This window comes from Peromyscus maniculatus, chromosome 6, assembly GCF_049852395.1.
Source record: "Peromyscus maniculatus bairdii isolate BWxNUB_F1_BW_parent chromosome 6, HU_Pman_BW_mat_3.1, whole genome shotgun sequence".
NCBI lineage: Eukaryota > Metazoa > Chordata > Mammalia > Rodentia > Cricetidae > Peromyscus > Peromyscus maniculatus.
The window spans coordinates 60,323,308-60,341,055 of record NC_134857.1 but is presented as its reverse complement, the minus strand read 5'-3'; the positions used below and the strand labels follow the sequence as shown (position 1 = coordinate 60,341,055).

The following is a 17,748-nucleotide window of genomic DNA, read 5'->3' as shown; positions in this document are numbered from 1 at the left end:
TTACCCATTTGAGTTTTTGAAGGACTGTCTTAGAGTTTTTATTAGTGTGAAGGGACACCATGACCATGGCAACTCTTATAAAGAAAACCTATAATTGCGGTGGCTCGCTTACAGTTTCAGAGGTTCAGTCCAGTATCATCATGATGGGGAGCATGGCGGCATGCAGGCAGACATGGTACTGGAGGAATCGCTGAGAGTCCTACATCTTGCAGGCAACAGGAAATTGACTGAGACATTGGGAGGTAGCCTGAACATAGGAAACCTCAAAGTCCACCCCCACAGTGATACCCTTCCTCCAACAAGGCCACACTTCCTAATAGTGCCACCCCCTATGAGATTTTAATAAGATTTATTATGCTAAGATCAAAGTAAGTATAACTTTACATTTCCACTAGAATTTACATTACCATACCTCACATGTATATGCCTCTGTGATTGTTTACTATGTGAAATTGGGAGAATGAACAGCGTTCACTCATTCCCTCTAGGCTTTTGGAGGCAGAGTTTCACTATATGCAGCCCAGGGTGGCCTAGGACTCTGAGTCCTTCTGCCTCTGTTCCGAGTGGAATTGCAGATGAGACACATCTCTCTTTTGTAAACCTGCAGATTTTTTTTTTTTGGGGGGGGGGGTCAAGGCTTGTGTAAAATATGGAATGCTTCTTGAATTTGTATGCCCTCCTTATGCAGGGTCCATGATAATCTTAGGTGTATCACTCCAATTTTAATGTGTGCACTGCCAATATGAGCATTTTTTAATTTTTGAAATTTTATTTTAATTAAATAATTTTTAAAAAGGTATGCATTTATATTTTTGAGAAGGGGTATCATGGTAGATCAGGCTGGCCTCTAACTCATAAAGGTCCTGGGATTAAAGGCATGTGCCACCACACCAGGCCCATTGTGCAGATCATTATAGACACCGGACATTTGTCCCTCAAGCAGGTTCCACTATGGTCAAGGCAAAGAAGCAGGCAGGCAAACTTGAGAAAGTTTGTAACAAGCAGCTGGTCTAGGGCACAGAGGAGAGAGAGGAGGGAGATATAAGGTTAGAAAGGAGACATCAACACCTTGAGACCAGGAGAACTTTCCAAATGGGAAAATAAGTGGAGCAGGGTACCATGTGACTTGAAAGCCTCTAACACTCCCACAGTGAAGGACACCTACATGCAGAATCGCTTCAGCAGTTCGTAGGATAACTCTCAAACTCAAGTTGCACTAGACTACAGCTGCGTCACAGAGCGCACGGGTCCCTGATCAACAGCTGAGAGCAGGGACAAAGGGGACTCAAGATCTAAAGAAGAAACCTTCGAGAGGAAGCTGCAGGATGGAGTCAGGATGCAGAGAAGGTAGTCTGTTTTATAAAGGGCAGCAATGGGCTGGGTATGGTGCAGCAGCCACAGTCCCAGCTACCGGGGAAGAGCAGGATCTCCTGAGCCAAGAGTGGGAGCTAGCCTCTGCAACATGGCAAGACCTTGTCTCTGTAGCAACCATGCTAATGACAACATTCAACACTGTAATGGATTGGCCCTGAGTGACCCTCAAGAGCATAAGGTAATGGTGGTGAGACTCTGGAAAGACAGCCAGTGAGTGCAGACCACATCCTGAAGTTCAGTTGGGGCAGAAGTTGAAGTTAGGGGAAAAAAAAAACAAAACACTAATTTAACTTAGAAATGTATCTGTTGTACTAGAACTAACCCATGTTTTCCCTATGTATTGTATCTACAGGGAACATTGCTGTCGTCCCAATTATCAAAACCATCGGTTTAGGTCTTGGAATCCTCATCTGGGGATCATTTAATACCTTAACTGGCTGGGCAAGCTCAAGGTAACACAATTCAAATGATCTCAGCTGAGATTCCTGCACCCTGCATTCAGTCTAAACTGGGGTTTAGCCATACCAGGAGAAACAACTTGATTCTTAGTCTCAGATTATAGCTGGTACACATAGCCATGTCTAACTATTGTGTTGAAGCTCTTTGTAAATGACCTAGATATTTGATGAAGACATAGAGCAAAGGATATCGAAACAAAAAGTAAGGAGCTGTATCTGGGACACAAGCAGAGAGGAAGTCAGCTGATGCCTGCTTTCCCTCTCTACTGCAGGATGGTTTGATAGACATGTTAATGTGTATCATTCTCACCTGACTTTTACAATTGTATGAGGTTGGGCGGTGGTGGCGCACGCCTTTAATCCCAGCACTTGGGAGGCAGAGGCAGGCGGATCTTTGTGAGTTCGAGGCCAGCCTGGGCTACCAAGTGAGTTCCAGGAAAGGCGCAAAGCTACACAGAGAAACCCTGTCTCGAAAAACCAAAAAAAAAAAAAAAAAAAAAAAAAAAAAAAAAAAAAACAATTGTATGAGGTAAGCACAGTAAGAGAGCTGACACCCAAAGAGGCTGAAATGCTGAAGGTCAGGTTCTAGCCAGGGACCAGTTCTAAAGTAGGCGTTCTTCCTCAGAATAGAGCAACAATCTATGGCTCCATCTCCCCAGCATTTTGTAAAGATTTATTGAGATGTAGCCACATCCAATCATTTAAGTATTGTTGTCTGTGACTGCTTTTGCAGTACAGTGGTGGAGAGAAGGGAGACAGCCACACCTAAAATACTCTGGCTCTATGAGGAGAACTTTTTCAACCCTAGCTAGAAAGTTGTGCTGTCCAAAGGGTGTGTCACGAGCCTCAGGCGGCCTTTGTATGGAAACTTAAGCTAACTAAAAAGACAAATTTGAACCTTGTGTGTCCCAGTGGTACTAGCTACATTTGCAGAGGCTCTCCCGCTTCACACAGTGGCCTGGATGGGAACACGATACTATCATGGACATTACATGAACAGCATGTGATGCTCATGGTTAGTAGCACATGTGCTTCTCACATGAGGGGAAATGAGAACAGAGAACATTATTCTTGCCTCACTTTAAGGCCCCTCCTGTACCCAAAAACATTGTAACTACCCCAAAACAGCAAGGCCAATCACTAACTTACAGTATATGCATCCTTCTTTTGTCTCCCACCCCCACCCCGGAGTTTTATTTGTTTCAATACAATGCTTTTTCTGGTTGCCTCACTCTCTTCCCCATGGATGGCTGTTCACAATGAATGCTAATGATTGTGAGAAAGTCACAAACCATGATGACAAGAGTGTAAGTTGATGTCAAAGAACAGGAGTTTTTCACCAAGAAGTCATTTTAAATACCTCAAATATTACAGAAGGGCTTGAGATGTAGCTTAGAGTTAGAGCACTGTCTAGCATGCGCAGGGCCTTGGGTTTGACTCCCAGCATTAAGATTCATGTGTGTGCACAGGCACATACACACAAGCATTCTCGCGCACGTGCCAGCACACACACTTTCCTGTGGTATATTTTTGCTTTGGTTTGGTTTTAATTTGCTTGGTTTTTGTTGTTTTGTTTTGTTTTGTTTTTTTTTTCACATAGTTTTCTCACTGTGTAGCTCTGGCTTGTTTGGAAATCAATGTGTAAACCAGGCTGGCCTCAAAACTCAGAGATCTGACTGTTTCTGCCTCCTGAGTGCTGTAGCCGACTGGCCTTGAGTTATTGTCTTACCTCTGGGGGTTACAGGAATGTACCACCATGCCTCAGCCACTATTTTTTTCCACTTTAATATGGAAACTGGAGGCACAGTGTCGAAAAGTAACTTATCCAAAGCTAGACAGTGCATGAAAGAGCCAAGATTTGTCTATTCTCTTAAGCATTACTCAAAAACATTTTATCAGTATCTGATTTGATATTCTTCTGAATTCCCAGGTTTGGCTGGTTTGGAATGGATGCAGAAGAAGTGCCACACCCCATGCTGAATTCCTTTGGAGCTGGGCTGTCAGTAATAAGGTCTGCAGCCATTGCTAGACACCAGTTCTTCGGGGCATTCAGACTGCTTTCTAAAGACTTGTTTTATATTTATTTTATTTATGTGTATGAATGTTCTGCCTTCATGTATGTGCATCATGTGTGTGCCTGGTGCCTGAGTAAATCAGAAAAAAAGTGTCAGATTTCCTAAAACTACAGTCACAGATGATTGTGAGCTGACATGTGGATGCTGGGAGTCAAACCCGGGTCCTCTGGAAGAGCAACCAGTGCTCTTAGCCACTGAGCCACCTCTCAAGCCCTGTGTCCTAAAGCTTTAGATGTCCTTGCATTTTTTCAAACCTACATTTCATAAAATTTATGTAAGTTTCCTGATTCTTCATTTTCAACAACAGGGGCTCATTTCCAGAACAAGAATTATCAAATCAGGGGGTCAGGAACTCCAGTTTTAATTCTCAGAAGCTCTGAGAAACTGGGAAACATCACCTAACTGCTCTGAAGTTCAACTCCAATATCTGTGCTAGATAGAGAATCACAGTACATTGCTCATGAAGGTGAACCAGAATGTATTAAATTATTTTGCTTACAAAAGCATACTATCCAAGTCAATACTCTGCTGGTTCCCTCTATGCCTCTGAAATGGTCGCTGAGTCTATTTAGTACAGTACTCCTCATCCAAGGGGAGGGGGGATGCGCTACCCTCAGAGCATGCCTGAAACGCAGGGAGTATCAAACATTATGACATCACGCTTTTTCCTTTTTAACTAAGCACCAAGGCTGTACTTCTATAGTTTCAGCATGACAGGAAAGGTAGCAGAAATATCTTTTCCTTACAACTTTATGAGTTAGCTTTGTTATTATAGATCTTAGAACCTTCAGTGCAGTTGTTTTTTGTTTTTTGTTTTTTTCTTTTAAAGCTGAGAACGTCCACCTTTTCACTGGAAGACGACACTTAATGGGTCCTCTTCGGCGTATCAGATCTGCCAGGTTGCTTCACCACTCTTGTGTTTCATGTCCAGGTTAGCTGAATCCAGGACTGCAAATCACTACAGTGGATTTGAGGAAGGGGACGGGAAAGGGCTAAGTGCTGGGTCCTTCTTTAGGGTGGCTAATTTGGTACAGGGATGCTAATGCATGCCTCTGGCCTCAGAGGAGGAGACAGCGTCATGCTGTGAAGGGCAGTGAACAGGTTACAAAGTAGGAATGTATATACCTTGAGTTTAGCATGTCATGGCTGACGACAGATAAGGAGAGCTTTGCAGAGCACTCATTCCAGCTTCCATCGTCCTGTTCTCCCATTCATTCTTTCTAACCCAGTCACCAATTTCTCACCTCTCACATTCTCTTTTGAATACCTAGGTGCCCGTGTCTGTCCCTCTACTTGTATGTACTATATCAATGGGGATGAAAATGACTTTGAATCTCTACACAGTGGCGTGTCGCCAGTAAAACTCAAGCAAGAATTAGGTCACCTTAAATTCAGTCACCTATTCTCTCTGGATTCCATTTATATCCACTGTCAGTGCTGCACATAACAAATAGCATCGCCTACAAAGATTTTAGTACTTTTTTAGTCTTCAGGGAAAGAACAGTATATTTCCCTTCCTCTAGTAATGGTGTTTTTCCCCAGCCACATTCCGGAACAATCTCTTTGTCATTGAAATGTTGCCTTAGAGGGTAGTCCCTAGGCAATTGGGGGCGAATAGCAAAGCTTATTCTAAAACTGTAAATTCTTGACACATTTGGCTAGAGGCAGTTTTATGGGTCTTATACGGTTCACATGGAATTCTAGCTTACAGTAGTTCTAAGATAATTTCTGCACATTGTAAAATTCTAATTTAGCAAGTCTAGTTTTAACTTAATGGTAATAATTTAAGGTTGGTCTATCTAGTACATTAAGCACACTCCAAATTTCTTCTTTAGAAAAACAAAATTTTCTCTAAAATTACACATCAGTTCCTCACATGCTGGCGTTTCTACCCATATGACCTTGGACAGATATTTTCTCCAAGTCCTTGGTTTCTTTATCTGGAAAGAGAGGGTAATACCAGTGGCAATCTTGAAGATAATTTGAAAAATAAATGTTTGAAAAGCTTTGTATATCTAAACACATGGTTTAGGCTCCACATGGAAAGACTATGATAAATCAGCCCTATGGATTTGGGGCTTTGCGGAAGCTGCACAGGGTAACCAAAGAGTGTGGAGGAGCAAAGCCATCTACCTCAGGGAACAAAAGAGAAAGACAGAGAGCCCCATTAAAGGCATGCCTCTAACCACCCAACTTCTGATTAAGCCCCGCCTCTTAAAGGCTCATTGCTTCCCCATAGCAAGTAGATCAGTCACCAAAAACCTTTAGCACAGCCTTTTGGGGACACTTAGGACCCAAATGCCTGTACTATTACATTCACACATAGTTGCCCCTTGGGACATTCGTTGGTGGCTCAATCAATGTTAAATTAGGTGGTGCACTGAAGGAATTTTGCAGCTCTGTTAAGAACTGGATCTGCAGCCAAGGAATGCAGGGATCTCTTCCTATCAGGCAGTCAGACCCCAATCTGTATTGCTCTCCTGGGTGGAACTGCAGGAATATTTTATTTAATTAGTTTAACTGAATAGCTTTAATTGGTTCATTTTCAAGGGCATTGATGAATGAATTTAGAGCTCTTGGTAGCGTGAAAAAAATGAAATATGGTTCTATTGATTACAGATGTGGCTTTGTTTTCTGTGTGTGTGTATGTATGCATGTGTGTCTATCTGTCTGTGTGGATATATGTGCCTGTGTGTATCTGTGTGCTGCCTGTATGTGTGTGGGGGGGCATTCTCTGTGGGGGGGTGTCCCTGTGTGTATGTGCCCACACACATATTCATGTATGAATTTGGGTGCACAGGTGTCATGGCATATAGATGGAGGTCAGAGGACAACCTCAGATACTGGTCCTTGGCTTGTAGGGTCCCAGAAAATGCTGAAGGAAGACCTCAGACTCAAATAGTATGTAGGAACAAAGAGCGTTGGTTGGTTATGCTTGTTTCTGTAGTTCCTGTTCATTTAGTCAGGATTTCTATTTCCAGAATTCCCTCAGCAAGTGTTTTCTTTATTGTCTCAAATTCATTTTTCAGATCTTGGAATGTTTCTTTCATCTGTTTAATTGGTTTTTCTTGGCTTTCTTTGATTTCTTCCCATTTTTTGTTCGTATTTTCTTCCATTTCTTTAAGGGAGTTTTTCATTTCCTCTTTAAGGGAAGTTTTTATTTCCTCTTTAAGGGAGTTTTTCATTTCCTCTTTAAGGAAAGTTTTTATTTCCTCTTTGAGGGAATGTTTTATTTCTTCTTTAAGGGCCTCTATCATCTTCTTAAAGTCATTTTTAGGGTTGATTTCTTCTGTTTCTTCTGTCATGGTATGTTTAGGTCTTTCAGGTGTAGAATCACTAGGTTCTGATGTTGCCATATAGGTCTTTATGTTGTTGCCTGTATTTTGCACTGGCGTCTACTCATCTCTTCCTCTGTGCGGTACAGGTAGTGTCTGTGTCTGAGAGTGCCTCTCTTGTTCTAATTTTTAGTCTTGGTATAGTAGGAGTTCTTGGTTAAATTGGTGCTATTGGGCTATTTCTTCAGGGGCAGCTGATCTCAGTCAGTGAAGTATATACTTATGATTCTGGTGATCTGGTTTGGTGGCTGGGCAGCGCCTTCTTCTGTGTTCCCAGGTCACGATTTGTTCATTCATCAACTCCTCAGCTGATCTTGTTTCTTCAGACTTCCAACTGTAGGCATCTGAATCCTCTCCCAGATGGGTTTCAGCTGAGCGGGTAGTCTCACCAACACCTACAAGTTGTTGGGTTTCGCAGGATCAGCAGCTGGGCCCTGGGTTGTCCTCAGATGGGGTGTTCAGATTCGTTCTGGTTCCGTCCCACGGAAATAGCTTCTTCCCCAGGTGTTGGGGTTAGGCACGTCCCTGTTCCATGCTGCATCTGCTTGTCTCCGTCGCCGGGCCTGTCTACCTCTGCGGTCCGCCGCCGGGCCTGTATCATGTTTTTATCTCTTAAAACTACGTCCTGGGGTTCTTTCCATATCAGAACTTTGAAACCATCCTTGCTGTAGCTACATCATTCAGCTTTCCGTGTGACATCACCTGAGTGTTGTTGCTCCTATTTTGGGGAGCTGGGGTCAGTACTTGTGAGGAAAAGTAAAGTACTTATGGTTTAGATGATAGTCCAGAAAGAGTGCACTTCACCACAGTGTCACTGTCATGTAGAAGTGGCTATCCCTTACAGTTGTCCAACTGAGGATATTGTTCCATTTTCTTTGGAGTGTATCATTATAATAGATGATGAATATATCAGGGTCACGTTCACTTTTAATTTCACATAGTGTGATATCAAAGTTAAGCTAGAATCATTAAAAAAGATGAGACCACTGACTAAAACAGGGAAATCAGGACAAAGATCCAATTTAGGGGAAATCTCATGTGTTTGTTCTCTACCCTGTTAAGTAGAGGACACCAAAGAAAACGGGGCTCTGAAGAGACAGCAAGACCCTCTACAGGGTGTGTGCAGAAGTAATTCTATTATCAGGACTCAACTGAAGTTTTGTTTTCTCTTAAGAATCAGTCAGCTTGATGCAAGTGGTGTGTGTGTGTGTGTGTGTGTGTGTGTGTGTGTGTGTGTGTGTGTGTACGTGCTTGTGCGTGCGCATCCTGGTAAATCTCACTGGAATGTATTTTCCTTCAGTGCTCTCACATTTTTGTTCATCAAAAGTGAACTTCCGAATAACCCATGCAACGTGGACAACACGCCACTGATAATAGAACCTGTGAGTATTGTGTGGGACGATTGGATTTGAAACCTAAGATTTGGATGTGTCTTAGCTAGGGTCTCGATTGCTATGAAGTGACTCCGTGACCACAGCAACTCTCATAGGGAAGACATTTAACTGGAGCTGGCTTACAGTTCAGAGGCTTAGTCTGTTATCGTGGTGAGAAGCTTGGCAGCACACAGGCAGACATGGTAACAGAAAGGTAGCTAGGAGCTCTACATCCAGATCAGCAGGCAGCAGAAAGAGAGAGAGAGAGAGAGAGAGAGAGAGAGAGAGAGAGAGAGAGAGAGAGAGAGAGAGAGACTGGGCCTGAAACCTCAAAGCCCAACCCCCAGTGACACACTTCCCCCTACAAGGCCACACCTCCTAATAGCGCCACTCCCTATGAGCCTATGGGGGGCATTTTCATTCAAACCACCACAGGATATAAGGACAAAACATAACTCTGACATACATGTGAGAAGGTGATATCCCTCACGGCTATAAAAATAGTTCAACGTATTTATCAGAAATGGGTCAGGTTTCCATGGTGACACTTCTTCCTAAGCATGAGGCTGACTTTTTTGACAACAGATCCCTACAAGGTGTATGAATGCAACTTTTCGTTGATGATGCATTCAAGGTTTGTACAGCCCTGTGGAGAGATGAGAGAGTAACTTGGAGAAAGGAAGCAGGAGGCTGAGGAGTAGAGAGAAGGAAGGAATGGGCAGAGGGAGATGATGATGGTCAGTGAGGTCATGTGCCGGTAGGAAATGGACTTGATTTTCTTTCCCTGTCTGGTTTTATCTTTATCATGTTTTGCTTAACCGCAATGACAGAAAATACACAAGGAGGCACTGTCTTGACCATGAAGAATACAAGCTGGTCTGGAATAGCCAGTCAGTGTTAAACAGGGCCAACCTTAGAGAGATGTGACATGGCCCAGATGTCCCGGGTCCTACTCTAAAGTTTGCATGAGGCATCGTCCATGTTGCCAGGGAGCCAGGGCCAGCCATTCAGTTTGAGCCATCCTCTGCATCTGCTCTGGAGCCTGGCTGCTGGCCACCCGCTGAGCCCACACCCACAGCCTACAGGCTTTGCCTCCCTGGCAGCTTCACCTCTGTGCTGGGACTTCTCCCCTACCCTTGCCCTCTACTCCTACCCAAACCTCTATCTACCAAGATGGCTGATGCCTTCATTACATTGACCTAAAAACAGAGACGAGGATGTTAACTCCCGGGCATCTTTAAGCACTGTGTGCTCCAAGTAAAGATGAGTTGGCCCCGAGAGGATGCTCCTGTGTTCCTCACCTGATCCAGGGATCTAGACGACTCCCAGCTAACCATGCTTTGAACGATGGAACAAAGTAAAAAAAAAAAAAAAAAAAGGAAACACAACTTGAGAAGAGACACATGGTAGACCTACTAGATCTTCTAGGTTAGGTCAAGGGGTACAAACAGCCGAGATTAAAGCTATGCAAGTTTCAGGATGGATGACAATGTGAGGGCAACCCTGAGCTCCATGGCACCAACTGAGGAAAACCTGACTCAGCCAGGACAGTGAATTCAAATATAGCTATCTGCACCAAAGACACGTCTGCTGGAGGGCACAGGAGATTACAGTCAAAAATAGACATGATACATTTTCTTCAAATCTGCTCACAGGTTTTCCTCAAGTTAAGTATTAGCCTAAACTTGAAACATGCCTGGAAGTATTTTAATTCAGTAAAACGCAAAATTAAAATAGTGTTATTGAGTGGAAAAGAGACATAAAATGCTTATTGATTGTATGCATTCTACTGTAGAAAGTCTGAGTTCTTCTTGGTTCTGATTTCTTTACAGTTTATTAAAATACACTAATGAACCATGAGAGCTAAGTTTATCAAATAGCTACACATTAATCTATGAAAATTTTAAGTGGAAAACTGGAGGGGTGGAGTCAGAAGAGCAGCTTTGAACCTCCAGAACTCATGGGTGACTTGTGTTAAGGTGTGTTTGAGAGGGGGAGGAAAGCCTGGACATCCTTGTGTGGCACTGAAATTGTCTGCCGAAGGATCTTTGTATACGAGTCTTTCTTATGCCTTCCACAGGTGATCAACACAGCCGAAGACCCCTGTGCCGATTCCCCCTGGGTCGATAGACTTTCCACCACGTACCACCGCATTGTGTAAGGCGAGACAGCTTCTCTCTCTATTGTTGCGTTTCACATTTGACTAAAACAGAGGGTCCAGAGAGATGTGGTGAAACTCATCTGATCCCAGGAACAAAAGGACAAAAACTCAGGTCTACCTCCTGGGGGCAGGGGTTGCTCTTTACACTGAGTCTTAGGTGTAGAAGTTGGTCATTGAGCTCAGCTGCCTTGAGAAATACCAAACCACTGGAGTGTATCTGACCAGTTAGCCAGGGACAGCAGCAACCTAATTCCGTAGGACTTAAGCACTGAAAGTGAAGAGGTTGCATAATAACCACGAATCACAAGCTAATCAAGCAGTGTGCTCCATTTCCTGTGATCAGCCCAGGACTGCCACCCTCCTTTCATGTGTGGCATTTTGATGATCCCAGGTGTCCATTATCAAATATAATAGCATATTCTGTGCCCGTGTCTCCCTCACAAGCACTTCCAGGGGTGCCTTAACAGCAGCCTGTCTCACTTTAGGGTATGGGGTTATAGTGGTTTGGTTTTTTCATTTGTTTTTTTCTGGGAGGGCTGAATTATTGAGAACATGTTGCAGTATGCAGTTTTCCTTTTACAAATCATGGCTGTTTGAACTTTGTGGACCCAGGACCATGAAGGGGTTACTTGCTTTGTTTTGTGCATGCTAGCCAAACACTCTATCACTGAGCTGTACAATCCCAACCTAAAGGCAGCAGATATGAAAGAGCGAAAGAGCCATGGAGTAATGTTGGACTAAATTAAATGAATGAAAAAATAAAAATTAATTAAGCTGTGAAAGAAAAATATATTGCCATTTTTACATTCAGAAGGAAATTGTTTCTCTTTTTTGTTTGTTTGTTTGTTTGTTTGTTTGTTTGTTTGTTTGTTTTTCAAGACAGGGTTTCTCTGTGTAGCTTTGTGCCTTTCCTGGAACTCGATTTGGAGACCAGGCTGACCTCAAACTCACAGAGATCTACCTGCCTCTGCCTCCCGAGTGCTGGGATTAAAGGTGTGTACCACCACTGTCCAGCCCTTTTTTTTGTTGTTTGTTTTTGTTTTCATCTTTTAGGAAATTGTTTCCTAAAAATATTTTCTAAAATATTTTCATGGATTTTCTCCACAAAGCATGTCTTCAATTAGGGGAATATTTGTAAAAGTGAAGATGTTTAGGGCTGGGGTTGTAGCTCAAAGGGTGTAGCATAAAGCACTCGGCTAGTATGTAAGAGGCCCCGGGATCCATCCCAAGCACCACCTAAAAAGAAATTCTAACTATCTTTTATCTAGTTATGTGCTGTGGATGATTGATTGATAAATAAAGTGCTGACTGGTCAGTAGCCAGGCAAGAAGTATAGGTGGAACAAGGAGAAGAAGAGAATTCTGGGAAGTGGAAGGCTGAGGCAGAGAGACACTGCCAGCCGCCACCATGAGAAGATATTAAGATACCGGTAAGCCACAATCCATGTGGCAACTTATAGATTAATAAAAACAGGTAAATTTAAGATATAAGAACATTTAGCAAGAAGCCTGCCATGGCCATACAGTTTGTAAGCAATATAAATCTCTGTGTTTACTTGGTTGGGTCTGAGCGACTGCAGAACTGGCCGGTAAGAGAGATTTGTCCTGACCGTGGGTCAGGCAGGACCAGGAAAACTCTAGCTACAGTTATGTTTTGGGCCACTCTGGAGCCACAGAGTCTTGTCCTCATTCAAGTCAGGGATCATCAGTATATGTGGAATGTATTGCCAACATGTACAGAGAGTTCTAGACTCTCATGTCCTTACTAAAATTGTCAACGAATTTGTGTTTAAGCTTAGGGGAGTTTTTATTTATTTAATTATTTTGGGTTTTGCTTGTTTGTTTTTGAAACAGCATCTTGCTATGTATTCTGTACTTGCTCCAATTTTTTTTTCTCTCTCTCTCTGAGATTACAGGGTTGTGCCATCATGCCTTGAAGGCAGGGGTCTTGCCTAAAACTGCCTCCCTCTTTTAAGTCATTATTTGTGTGAAGATAGACTGTCCTAGAATATCCATCCTCTCCCTTACGTCCAGATCCCTGGAAATGTCCATTCCCATCCCATGCATGCAGTGTTCAAGGCCAAGGAGTTGGCATTGATAGAAATGAAACATTTTTTTTCTTCTCCTAACAGAATTTTTTTTTTACCAAAAATATTCAGATTCTTAGGCTCCATTAACACTTCTTGACAAAGCCATCATCGAGTCTCTCTCTGTAATCATTCTAAACAAAAATGCACTTGTTCTTAGTCTGTCATGGCTCCATGATGGATCCTGGAGCATGTCTTTGAGAGAAACTTGAGAACCCTAATGTCTATCCACAAATACCTCCTACTTTAGTTTTATTTGAATGACATCGGACCCAGTAGCAGCAACACTCTCAGCTCGTGTGTAATGACATTTGTAGTAATAGTTCCTCCTCCCTCTGCCTGTCTGTCATGTTCTTCCACCAAGACCCTGTAAACAGCTGAGGCGCCACTCCTGTCTTCTCAACTCTGCCAGTCACAGGGCTCCAGACGGAGGGCCAGCCCCTGCAAAACTGCTTAAAACCCTCACATGGAAGAAAGCCGTCCTTGCGGTTCCAGTCGTGTGTTGAAAACGTTGCCTCTCGCCTAGATTCACGGGGCTTTCTTTTGGTTTTGTCAGGGGCTGCAGCCTTGCCGTGATATCCGGAATACTCTATGGATCTACATTTGTGCCAATCATTTACATCAAGGACCACGGCAAAAGAAACGACAGCGAGTACGCAGGCGCCAGTCAGTACGGTAAGCAAAGATAGGAAAAGAGCTACGATCAAGTCAGTCACGCTGGGTGCGCTTGTCTTTTCATTTGTAAGTGGTGAATTAGAAGGCACTGGGAATCAAGGTGGCAATGGACACCGGAATGTTTTCCTGGGCTCCGTAACATAACAAATGAAATCAACTGCAGTCGGGGTTCACTGCCTGGATCTCAGCACGGGGTTCCCAGCTTTCCACTAAGATTCAGAGACTGTGAAGAGTCCTTTATGTCCAATATCATGACCTCTGGGAAAATATGTACTCTATGCTTTAAAAAAGCTGAAGTATAGTACACAGCATTCTTAAACCAAGTAAATGTCAAAGCATAAGCCTATTTTGTCAGAGGATATTCTTTTTCAAGCACAAAGTGGTCCATTGAAAGAATCAACATAATGCCTCCAGTCCTAAAACTAGCATCTCAGAAACCACATTCTATGCAACAACCCTGGAAAAGCTGCATGGGAGATAAACAAGGATCTACTGTAGGGGTCTTGGAACTCCATGGAAGTACAACATACATAAGGAAGCCAGATGAATAAAATAAAACTCCGGGTTACGTGATGTGGAAAATCAGTGGGAATTTTAGCCAGATAAGGGAGAAGTTTGAAACACACAACTCCTAAGAAGCAGATGAGGCAGGGAAGCCACACGCTGAAGGCCAGTTGAGTCCCCACAGGGAGAACTTGGGTTGTTGCTGAGGGCTGAACTTGACTGACAATCTCCGGGCTGTCGTGACCCATTTCATTCTTTTTGTACTTAGCTCCATGTGTGGTACCCTCTACTGACCTCCTTTATTTCAAAGTTTTACATAAATTCTTGTTTTAGATTTCCTCTTTTTTTCTTTTCAAAAGGTAATAACTGAAGTAAAACTTAACCACAGGAAGGAGAAGAAATAAATAAACAGAGCCAGAGGGAGTTTGACATCATTGTAGAACACTTGTATACTTGCTTATGATAAGCATGAATTTGGCTCTCGGAATTCTCTTAGCCACAGGGGAAGTCAGTTCAGCCCCAGAAGTCAGTGAGCACAGATTAAAAACAATTGGCTGTTCAGGAATAAAGCCCCTCCTGGTCCCGGGACATAATGAACAATGTCCTCAACTGTCTCTTTATATAAATAGACAATGAGTTTTTAGGTATTCTTACCACTCTGGCTGTATAGATGCAGTCTCACAGGAGCATACTCTATTCCAGTTTGTTAAAAAATAATCCTCAGTGGGCATTACTGTATTTTATTTAACAACACGTATGTATCATGTGCTCTTTTATAAAGACTTTTGCAGATAGTAATTGGATAGCCCTCACCTTTTTTTTGCGGATAGATGGATGGATTTCATTTCTACGATCTACGATATGATTTCAGGTTTAGGAGAAGAGACAGACTTGCAGTTCAGGTTTTCATCCAAAAACCCACACCACCCATCCTTGTCAAAACTACAGATGATAGAAGCATTGACTCCAAGGTAGACTTCCTAGCCAAGCTCCTGCAGTGCACCCATCTGTGTGGCTCGGTGCCATCTGCTCAGGCTGTCGGTGATATTAGGGTTTCCCAAGATGGGCCACCATCATGTGTCATTATCCATCTCCGCCTTGGAGCTAGTTTGTTGTAAATGGTTAGACAAAGCTGCCTTTGGAATAACTTCCAAAGCTTTATGACCTCCTGTGCAGCTGTCACCTGCAACAGAGCTGCTGATCTCTGGGTGGATCAGCAGACCATGTAGTTTGGCCACATGCAAGTGCCCATTTTTATTCACATTCTCCCCTCCAGTATACACCAAGATTTGCTACAGTTGCTACAGTCCATAGTAGAGATAGGGCTGACTGCATATTCCTTCTTACAGGGCAACTTCACATCATAGTCAGACAATAGTCACCGTTTCTTCCTGAGATTTCCAGGGCTACTATGAAAACTAGCCTGATAGATTTCACTGTAGTTAACTTATTCAGTATTTCTAGATTTTAAATCTCTTTATTAAAATTCTGTACAAACAGCATATGGAGAATGAGGATGATTAAATATAATTAATGGTCCTGTGCACTTAAGGTTAGTTGCTGTATGTTTTATGTTACAGAAATTAAGGTCTGTTGAGGTGGCTGGAATGATGTTTGCATTTCGTCATCTGTGTGTTTTCAGATTTAGACTATGTGTTTGCGTACTCCAGTGGCATCTTTCTTACAAGTACAGTCTACTTTGTGGCCTATTGTGTAGCCATGAAAAATAAGCCAAGGCTATATCCAGAGGCAGTCTTACCAGGTAAGAAAGAATATTAACTACACAAAATCTTATTATGCTTTGAAAGTGCCAGCCTCCACTCATGAACTTGAATAATCATTAGAGGGGGAGAGAAAAAGAGAGAGGGGGGAGGAAGGGGAAAGACGGAGGGAGGGGATAGAGAGGAGGGAAGGAAAGGGAGGGAGGGATGGAGAGAGACAGAGATAGAGAGACAGACAGACAGAGACAGAGAGAGAGAGGAGAGTGTTCTCTTAAGTGCTTAGGTCCAGTCCACCGTAAAATATGAAGTATTAAAAAACACCAAGAAACTGTATCCAAAATGTTGATCATTAATATAGAACCTAACACTGCCAAACAATGAATTTTGATGTTTCCTGTGTTAAAAGCTCTTTCTGTCAGGGTCATCAGTCTTCACTATTTTTTTTTCTACCATTTCAAGATTTATATAACAACTCAGAACCCCCTGCCTCTATTTTAAAATATATATATCAACAGATAAGAGTCTGCAGTCACTTAGAAAAAAAATAGTTTATCCAAAAGTTACAGGGCAGGGTCGGGGAAGGTGCCTGGAGGGCTATAGAAAGTGTATTTGGGGTCATCACCCTTTAGTCATTGTTGAGATAATAGTTTCTCACTGAAGAGTTCGGCATAATTCAATTTGGAACATATAGCCAAGTAAACATTTTTACATAAAATAAAACATGCGTGACTTGATTATTTTGAATGTCGAATTGATAGGCAACGGTGTAGGGTATTTATTAAACACTCGGCTAAAGCGTTGTGAGTTATGTAGCTGGGGTTTTCTTCTTAAAGATCGGGATTCTCTCTTCCCCCACCTCCAGTACCATTCTCAACTTCAATCTGCAGATGTGCCAGATCCAGTAGTTGCTAGGCCCCCTCTCCCCTACCCTGTCCCTATGGAATGAAGCTCCCCCTTCATTCAGTAAAGGGAATGACTGGTCCTCACCCTCACAGACACACGAGCAGAGGAATCCTCGGGTTTCCAAAGTGACCACAAAGCACAGCTCAAACAACCATAGGGGCCAACATCGTTAACAAGAATGCTTTTGTCGGTGCGCTTACACCTTCCACCGTGTGGAAGGCATGATGCTCAGCGGAGGACCGCCCCCCTCCCATGTACACTCTTGTGTTCCAGGCTTCCTGTCAGGGGTGCTGTGGGCCATCGCCACCTGCTGCTGGTTCATAGCCAACCACTCACTGAGCGCCGTGATCAGCTTCCCAGTCATCACTGCTGTAAGTGGCCGGCCTCCTGGGTTGTTTTCACAGTAAAACTGGACAAGCGGCCACTCTCCGGTCTCCATGCTCTTGATTGCGGTGGAGTGAACCTCTTTATAACCTCTTTTTAGCAGGTTTGCCAATGCCACATCTTTGTATGTCCCTGCAATTTTTCCTTTGGTCACGTTTACCCACTGTCTTCTGGGATACACCGTGGTTTTCTATTCATGACTCTTTCAGTCTTGTTTGTATAACGGTGTATAAATATGATGTGGCACTAGCAGTACTTCAGACTCCTTGACAGGCTGTGTCCCTCGGTTAAGGAAGTTTCCAGAAAAGATGATGCCACTAATTGTGGGAACTGCTGTCTGCTTCAGTGGGTTTTTAAGGCTTAGGTGTGTGAAACAGAGCTAACAGCAAAAACCACAGTGCTTATTTTGACATAGCATAAGGGATGCTACGACCATCCCCATTTTCAGGATGAGGAAAGAGGGTTGGCTGAATCAATTCAGCCAGCTCATCATCACCTTGAACAGTCTCCAGCCTGTTGTATATAAACACAGGCGTTTCCCTTAAACATTTATCAATATTATTTTTAATTGTGTGTATTCATGTGTGCTGTGTGTGGGCATGTGTACCTGAGTGCAGATCCCCTGGAGTTGGAGTTACAGACAGCTGGCAAGCCATGCAACATGGGTGTTGGGAACGGAACGCCGGTCCTCTGCAAGAG

The 17,748-nt window shown here is 43.1% G+C and overlaps 1 protein-coding gene and 1 non-coding gene across 6 annotated transcripts in view; one reads left to right on the top strand and one right to left on the bottom strand.

Moving 5' to 3' along the window:
- Tmem144 (transmembrane protein 144) overlaps nt 1-17,748 on the top strand; it is a 42,859-nt gene that overhangs the window by 17,272 nt on the left and 7,839 nt on the right. For 4 of the 5 annotated variants that reach the window (XM_076574282.1, XM_015999598.3, XM_076574283.1 and 1 more), the window contains exons 4-10: nt 1,727-1,826; nt 3,763-3,843; nt 8,543-8,624; nt 10,696-10,772; nt 13,419-13,537; nt 15,684-15,803; nt 16,939-17,036. In XM_076574282.1, the coding sequence (XP_076430397.1) occupies nt 1,727-1,826; nt 3,763-3,843; nt 8,543-8,624; nt 10,696-10,772; nt 13,419-13,537; nt 15,684-15,803; nt 16,939-17,036 (677 nt within the window). Of the gene's footprint in view, nt 1-1,726; nt 2,165-2,361; nt 3,844-8,542; nt 8,625-10,695; nt 10,773-13,418; nt 13,538-15,683; nt 15,804-16,938; nt 17,037-17,748 lie in introns of those variants that run through there. The other variant, XM_076574285.1, reaches the window with a different exon arrangement.
- LOC121830599 (U6 spliceosomal RNA) lies at nt 644-748 on the bottom strand. The gene has a single exon (XR_006073815.1). It is a non-coding gene; the product is annotated as a U6 spliceosomal RNA (small nuclear RNA).